At 42.1% G+C, this 8,601-nt stretch overlaps 1 protein-coding gene across 1 annotated transcript in view; it reads left to right on the top strand.

The window, feature by feature from the left end:
* The first annotated feature begins 4,571 nt into the window (after window positions 1-4,571).
* The window catches only part of myo15b (myosin XVB), a 36,719-nt gene continuing 32,689 nt past the window's right edge, over window positions 4,572-8,601 (top strand). Inside the window, exons 1-9 of the mRNA XM_042082598.1 lie at window positions 4,572-6,070; window positions 6,222-6,286; window positions 6,495-6,558; window positions 6,668-6,777; window positions 6,862-6,936; window positions 7,592-7,685; window positions 7,791-7,894; window positions 7,985-8,048; window positions 8,413-8,526. Coding sequence (XP_041938532.1) covers window positions 4,604-6,070; window positions 6,222-6,286; window positions 6,495-6,558; window positions 6,668-6,777; window positions 6,862-6,936; window positions 7,592-7,685; window positions 7,791-7,894; window positions 7,985-8,048; window positions 8,413-8,526 — 2,157 coding nt within the window. The 5' untranslated portion in view covers window positions 4,572-4,603. The remainder of the gene's footprint in view (window positions 6,071-6,221; window positions 6,287-6,494; window positions 6,559-6,667; window positions 6,778-6,861; window positions 6,937-7,591; window positions 7,686-7,790; window positions 7,895-7,984; window positions 8,049-8,412; window positions 8,527-8,601) is intronic.

Below are 8,601 nucleotides of genomic sequence, written 5' to 3'. Positions count from 1 at the left end.
AGACAGAGGGATTATTGACTTATTTTGGATTGTATAACTGTTATTTAGTAAAGCATCAGTGTGTCAACCATGAAAAACATTTTCGTGTGAGTTCTGCATCACAATGGTAGAGAAAACATCAGATCTTTTCAGCACATTTTTTGACAAAATGTAAAGTGGTGGAAGACTGTTTATCAGAACAATTCACGTATAAGTAATGCTGCGAAATGTGAAGTGCGTTAGTGTGACCAGTGAACATTTGTTGTCAAACTGGACAGAATATTGATTGCATGTGAGACCACTCTGGAGCCCTGTTGATGGGATAACCTGGTCATTCGGCACATTCAGGTAGTAATGATATCACTGATAGCCACACAACGTTGCTGAGTCTAGACCTGGCCAACTGAGGCAACCCCAGAGTTGTGTACAGTGGTCACTATGCATGATGCGTGCATCTTTACGAGTTTCCTGCCCTGACATGTTAATCACTGTGGAGTAGGCTAAATCTGGAGTCATCAGATCTCATGACCTTTTTCCATTGTTCCAGAGTCCAATCTTTATTAAAATAGCCTACCGTGAATTCTGTAGAGAGAACAGCCATCCTTCTGTACAAATGCATGAACGCTATTTTCTGACGTAATTGCGCTGTCATTATTTTGTACAACAGACGCGATAGCAAAATCTAAATGTCTAGCTTCTCTAGCGACAGGCAACAACAAAATCAAATGTAAACAAAATCAACCGAATCGTGCTGAGGTGACATGATAGACTAGGCACCGTTGCCCATCTGTCTATCATCGTATAAAGCCCTCTCAAACAATTTGATTAGTGCGGTTGGTGCGAACTGCTCTGGTTTGGGCGTAGTTGCTTCTCAATGGAAGTCCAGACCGAATTTCCTGACCTCATATTTTGTGGGTAGGGTTAAATTCGGGCTGGCTTTTAGGCCATGAAACACTGTGCAACTCCAATATATGTATCTGGCCTCTGTGCACTTATCCACACTACGCTGGCTGCCATGGAGCGAAGCATCTGTGGATATGATGCACCTGCGGCTTATCCGGCCCAAGGGCACACCTGTGCGCAAGGAGCACCAGAAGACTAGTGCATTCCTGCACTGCTCGTCCAATGCAAGCTGTCTGTCCCTTGAGACACACAGTGGCTGTTCAGCCAGGCCTGGAGCTTGCGCATATGAAGCAGGCCAAGCGGCAATGCTGCTGATGCATCTGCGAGAAAACACAGTAGCCTTTTGTAGAGTGTGCCAGGGTGCAGACGTCCTGTGTGTCAGGTCTGAGTTGGATGAGGTGGCTGAGTGTGGTCACTAGGTGACGTCGTTGGACCACTGGAGAGACTGCCATCAACGTCCAGTCATCCAAAAAAAAATGTCTTAGTGGGGCAAACGACGCATCTGTGTAACGTGTTGTCTTGACCCACCTCATCCCTCTCACTCTCAGACTCTATGATCTACGGACTAGCCAGTCTCCTTGATGGACACCGGTAGGTCATTCTTAATGCCATTTGTTTCAAATAGGTATTCGGATGCCTCAGGTCAAGGATTGGTCTAAGACTAGCATCTTATTTTGGTTCCATGAGGTAATCGCTGTAAAACCCCCTGTGTGCAGTATGTACAGCACTGCTGTAAAGCGTGGTGGAGGGAGACCTTCCTGCTGGGCAATCAGGAGTGAGGCTGCAAGGGCCTCTGATGCAGACCTGGAGCCCTGCCATTAAGGAACTTGAGCGCCTGGAGGTGAAAATGTCTGAACGGCCCCTAAGCTAAGAAACCTCAGACACTTGCTTTAAGACTTGTTACGCTTTACAGACCTTTAATAGAGAAAACATCAGATGGGTTAAGTGAAACTCTCTTTAGCAAAGGAGTAATCTTAGTCTGTTTAAATGTTGCAGAAACATTTCCTAAATGGAGCCTTGATAAAATGGAGAATGATGTTGGAATGGGGTACAGAAGACATGTTTGTTAAAGCCTATATTGCATCTTTTGAGGAACTGAAACAAAAAACTTCGCTTTGCAAAATCCCTGTTTTGTCCCAATTGTTTGAACGTTACTTCTTGAATTATTTCTTCCTTCACTAGTACACAGCTCCGCATATGGTTTAGGTTCCATTTCTATAGTTGGTCATATATGGGAGTTTCAGGCAGATATAAATAAAGGATGCATCAGTTGTCATGCATGCTGAGCCAAGTGTTTGGTGATCTATTATTACAGGCAGCTTTGTCCTCTAATTGCCTAAGTACAGGCGCTTTGCTGTCATATGAAACCACTCCACAGTGCGTTAAAGAAAGCCTTTGCTGTCGACTTTGATCCAACACATAAATGGTCTGTGGGAGGAGGAAAACAGTGGTAAAACTTGCCAGTCTTAGTCATTCACTGATCTGTTGGCTAAACCAGTTGTATCCTTGGGAGGTCTATGTCTATCCAATGGTTCTCAGTTTGTACTCTTATATAATGGCTGTACATGCACAAATGTTATGCAGTCACAAAAATAACAAAAGTTCTGTCATCTGTGACAGCACATGTACAATTTCTAGAACTCATGCCCCCTACACATATAAAATGAAAGGACTGAAGCATATTTATGAATTTAAATTGATGAATTTACAAATTTGATACGTCCCTGGTATTGTTTGGGATTTTGTATTTGACCTAAATAAATCACTTACTCTACTGGATTGTTGTTGGAGTTGTAATTATGTTGAATGATATTGGTGATTTCAATTAATTAATACAATGTTCTGTTATAAACTGAACAGAACATAACAGACTGTTTTGATAATATAAGCAATCATACAAATAATATGTAATTCAATTCCAAATTAATTTATTATCAGCTCTCTCTCTCTCTCTCTCTCTCTCTCTCTCTCTCTCTAGCTCTGTGTGTGTGTCAGTGTGTTTATTTCGCTCATATGTCAACAGGTATTGTGACATTCCTAGCACAGCATCTCCCCTTACCTGTTTCTGCCTAACAGCTGCCATCATGAATGGCCACATAATGGTATGGGCCATCCAGCAAACTTAAATTATTCATGCTCCTGGAGTATTTGTTGTTTGTGTGTGTGTGCACGCCCAGTGTGCCTGCGGGTGTGCTTTTAGCATCTCAGTGTGAGTGTGCAGACTTTGTGTCTCGCTGCAGGATTGGAGTTCAACATGTCCATCATGCCTGTGGCTCACCCAAGAAATCTGGTAAGCATTATTACACTGATGTGAATTTTCCCTTTCTAGAGTACAGAAAATTGATGTTCTGGATAAAAATATGATTTTCTTGCATGCACAAGTATCCATTTTGTCAAACTGCATTTATTCTGTATTTGATTTATTGGACATGTATTTTCTATTCCTGTTGTTGTGCCTTGTAAAGGTTAGACCTTTAGAAAATGGGTCATTGTCTCACTGGGATTATCAGACTGAATTCTGCTACAGAGAGGGTCAGAGAGGGTGTAGCACGTGAAACTTTGTCTTAACGATGACTGATTGAGAAAGAGATCCAGATCAAACCAACAGACACAGTCAGCTAGGGTGTGCTTTTGCAGTTTTAATTTCACTATTTATTTGAAAGCTTGGAATCCACATAGGTACACAAACAAAGTACTTTTGTACACTACAGTTAGTTAAATGCGGTAAAACCAATGATCCCAGTCATATTCAGTCTTAATATTATGCTTGTATGTTTTCATTGTCCTGTTTTTCTTGCCCCACTTTTACAGGGCTGTTTTAACATTTAATGAACTCGGGGTGCAGAGATGTCTCCTGGAAAAACACTTCAGAAGAGCATGGGTGGAAAACAACAAGGTAAAGAAGGAAAAAGAGAAAAAAACAAAACACCTGAAGCAAAGCAACATAAGAAGGCAGGAAAGGCGGGTCCCCAAAAATGCAAGTGGAGAAGAGGTTCAGGGATGTATTGATGCCGATGATGATTCCTTATCTGCACACGAGGATGTCACAGAGAAGAAGAAAGAGGAGCGGGGTTGGAAGAAAAAACAGACCAAAGAGCCAAAGAAGACAAAAAAAGAGATGCAAACCCCAAAGCAAGCACTAAAACTGAAAGGCCAGCCAGGCATGATATCAACGAGGAAGGAGACAAGCAACGTCGTCACTGAAAAAGGAGCCACGGGTAGAGGCAAGAATGCCAAATCCAAACAGATCCTCAACAAGCCTGAAAGGAAAACTGGACAGGCGACGAGTAAACCATCAAAGTTTGCCAAAAGGAAAAATGTCAAAGTGGTGGAAGTAGAGGAGGAGAGTGAGGAGAGTGAGGAGAACGGCTCTGAGAGAGAAAGTGTAGAGGCATGTGAAGAGGAGGAGTCTGCTCCAGCTGAGCTGAGTGAAGACAGCAGTGGGGAGGCAGACAAAGAGAGGAAAGTAGAGGGGACATCGGAGGAGGACGGGGATGCACAAGGTGAGGATATAACCAGCAGTGCTGCTGAAGAATCCTCAAGGAAAGCAGCAGCTGTGGAGACACCAATTAGCAGTGAAGAAGAATTACTGACAGAGGAAGAGTTAAGTGACAGAATAGAACCTAAGACATCAGGGGAGCCTAGAGACTTTAAAAAGCACTCCAGGGCACAACATATCACATCTCAACGTCTAGGGCAGAAGATTGCATTCAAATCTAAGATGCTGCAAAAAAAGGATAAACCAGATGAAGGTCCTTCAGTTTCTAAGGCCCTACAAATTAAGGGATTAGGTTTGAGTAAGGCTGAAGCAGTAAAAGGAAAATCTCAGATTCTTCAGTTGGCAAATAAAACAAAGTCATTGACCAAGACAGACAAAGAGCGAGAGGCAAAAGTATCTGCTGTCAGTGGCACCAAATCTCTTTTTATGATGACCATGAAAGGAAAGGGAAAAGATAACAAGGAAACCCCAGATGTAAATGAGGAGTCAGCTAAATCAAAAGAAACTGGAGAGGACATACAAATGAAACAAGCTACTGGCCAGACCGAGAACCTTAAGCCAGTTCAGAAATTCGCAAAACTGACCTCTAAGTCATCAAAACAGAAAGGCATGACCACATTGCGCCGTATGTCTGGCTGGGTACAGAAGAAAATGCCACGAGGTGGCAACATACATCGGAGGATGAGAGCAATCACACAAGCCATTGGAGTATCAAAATGGCTTGTAGTGCACATATCCAAGAAAAAGAGTGGCTCCTCCAGCAAGAAGAGCTTTTTTCAACAAAGAATGGCTATGCGAGTAGCCAGTAGGAGGAATAGACAGAAAAACTCCATGCCCCAGGAAAATACTGCTGGTCAGTCTAAGGATCCTATATCATCACCTTGTGAAACCCAGAGTGGTCAAGATGAAAAGACCAATGCTGGGGATGCCAAATATGCAATAGTATTTCCAAGGATGAATAAAAGGGGCCAGTTGCAAGGAAATACACCTACTTTTGCAAACAGAGGAACAGAAGTCCCAACTGAGCCAAGGCCCCCTAAACCAGGTGCGCGTCTGGTGCTTCCCGCAAAGCCAGATCTCAGCATTCTTAAATCGATTAAAAAGAATGTTCCAGAAAGTAAGCCAAGCAGAAATGAAAGCACAGAACATGTGTCAACACCGACAAAGGACAAGGAGGAGAAAGTAACACTGAACAACAACGAGGGAGCCAGTGTCCTGCAGGCAGCGAGAGACAAATTAGGCTCTTCACAGTTCAAACTGTCCAAACTGTCCTTGTCAAAGCCTATACTAGCAGGCGGTCTGAAAACAGCACATATCAAGGATGGAGAGGACGGAGAGAGGAGTATGGCTGCCCCGTCTGCAGGCCATGAGGGGCATGGACAGGCATTGGACTCCTCTATATACGAAGAAGAAGCTGACCGAGAGGTGGCTCAGCTCATGGGGGACGGCCTTTTCTCCTCTTCCCCTGATGTCCACTGGTCTCTCAATGATGGAGCGTTTGGTGACCCTCAGGACTGGTTGAGGACAGAGAGTCTGCTGCCTCACCAGACTGTTGAGAAGCTAACTAAGTGGACTGTGTATCAGGATGACGACAGGGCTCAAACCGTCCCTTCGGACAATGGTAGAGGACCATGGGAATCAGAGGATCCCACACAAAACATGCTGGAGAGCAAACTAAACAGCACCCAGGTACACATGAAGTGCATGGGCCTTTCACCTGTAGCTACATTTGCCATTCTCCTTACTGACTCACATAATTAATGGTAATGGTATGTCAGGTTTTAATGCCTCTTCTACCGTTCCTCTTGCACCTCCCTGTTCTTCATGTTTTGAGCTGTAGGTGCTAATGCCAGGCAGTAGTCACGCTGTCGAGGTAGATGAGGTGGAGGATCTATCACAATTAGAGTGAGTGTTCCAGTTGCCCTTTTTCTAGTACATTATGGTATTACAGTACATATGCTCTCTCTCTCTCTTCCTCTCTCTCTCTCCCTCTCTCTCCCTCTGCCTTTCTCTCCTGTCATTAATCAATACAATATATCTGTATGTGCTTGGTAATATTGTCCCTGATTTTTCACAAACTCCCCACCAAATCTGACTACATGTTTGTCTCCAGTGAGATATGTGAGAGCTCTGTCCTGCTGAATCTGAAGAAGAGGTTTCATCGGGACGTTATCTATGTAAGCATGAACACCTATTACCTTATTTCTCAGTAGCAGGGACATTTTTTCACCTCAATCTGAATTTCTCATTTAAATATTCAAATTATATTATATTAACCATTCACAGACCTATATAGGAAACATGTTACTGTCAGTAAACCCATTCAAGCCCCTTCAAATGTACACGGAGGAGCTCAGACAACAGTACCAGTCTAAAGAGCAGCAGAGAAACCCTCCGTAAGTAGACTTAGTATATGCATGATGAGGATACAACTGTTCTACACATTCATGTTATTTTTATCAGTGTATGAATCTTTTCAGCCATGTGTATGCGATTGCGGATGCAGCCTTCAGACAGTCTCAACAATCATCCCAAGAGCAGTGCATCGTTATAAGGTGCAGAACACTGATGAAATGCATGTTCTTGCACTTCATTGTAAGTAGCTTTGGAGAACATTAGTTAATACTTAGATTCGATGATAATTTTAAAGCATTCGTTCTGTAATCCTGCGTTGATATGTAGACTCATTCTAGGTTAGGATAGAATGGAGATTGAGGAGATCAGTAGGGTCATAAAATCTAATGTGCAGGCAAACATCTTTTAGTTCACCCTTTGTTAAAGGAAACAGTTTCACAAAATGTTACCCACATTTTCACAAAATGTTACCCCCAATTAAGATCCTCCCTGCCCCACCATTGTCATGGACATTCAACTGTATTAGACATTGGTAGTCTGGTGTTACATGACTAACTGAAGGGAAATTTAAAATAACTTCAAACTAGCCTTGTCATGGTGTTTAGGACTATGTATTGGATGCATTAAAATTAATTAAATATTTATCAAATAGAAGGGAATTAAAGCAAGGAATGACAATGGAATGGAATGAAATGGAATGTACAGTATGCCATACATTATCCTATGGGATGTTTAAAAACAAAAAAAACCTTTTTAACGGGGGAAAGTGAAACATGCAGTCTCATTCATACGGGCATTTCCTCCATGGATACCACAGAATACACCTGCAATTTGATACTAGCTTTTCTTATACAGTGGTCAGAGTGGATCGGGGAAAACAGAAGCAGCCAAGCTAATTGTACACTACCTTAATGCCATGTACCAAGGCAGAAATGACAACCTCCGGCAGGTGAAGTGTAGTATTTGACTTTTAATCCGGAAATGAACATGATCTATGTATAAGTAGTCATATACAGACTGAAAACAAGCAAATTTATCTTTTCATATATTTTAGCCTATGGATGTATTACCCATTTTGGAGAGTTTTGGTAATGCCAAGACTATTCTGAACAACAACTCGAGTCGTTTTGGCAAGTACCTCCACATCCATATTTGCCAGTAAGTTGTAAGAAGCTAAAGATGGAAAATGTGAGTGAAATTTTCTTCCTCTAAACTTAAACCTAAACTCTGACGTTGATTTCTTGACAGTGGTGTTGTGGTTGGTACTTCGCTATCAAAGTATCTACTTGAAAAATCACGTGTTGTCTTCCAGGTAATGTAATTGTCTTTCACTACATGTGTCCTTTACAGTTTCAGAATATATATTTTGGTCAGACTGCACAAAAACAAAAGTTTGATGTAAACATGTAATTTTGCATAGAATTTATCATAGAAGTATGGTCTAAACAGTTGTAGCATTAACAGTTCAACCATACACTTTCAAGTGTCAAAACTGCAGTTATTTGAGTGTCAGCATTGCAGAGCAAATTTCTTAGTGTTCATATTTTCAGTATTTTGGACGTGGAACTGCATTTGGACACTTAACTGCATGTACAGTTTTTTTTATCCCATAATGGCTGTTGTTGTAAGGGTGTCTTGCGTAATACATTTTGATATTGCTGTGATAATTGCCCCAGGCCAATGAGGAGAGAAATTACCATGTCTTCTATGAGATGCTGGCAGGGATGAAGGAATGGAACAAACAAGATCTTTATCTTCAAGGGGCTGAGACCTACTATTACCTCAACCAGGTGCTGACATACAGTACACATCATATTGGATTATATGACATGGGGATGGTGTGACGGGATGTGGACCTAGTGTAT

The sequence above is a fragment of the Alosa sapidissima genome, chromosome 24 (assembly GCF_018492685.1).
Source record: "Alosa sapidissima isolate fAloSap1 chromosome 24, fAloSap1.pri, whole genome shotgun sequence".
In the NCBI taxonomy this organism is placed as follows: Eukaryota; Metazoa; Chordata; class Actinopteri; order Clupeiformes; family Clupeidae; genus Alosa; species Alosa sapidissima.
Note: the sequence above shows the minus strand (reverse complement) of the source record. Positions and strands in the feature narration are given on the sequence as shown.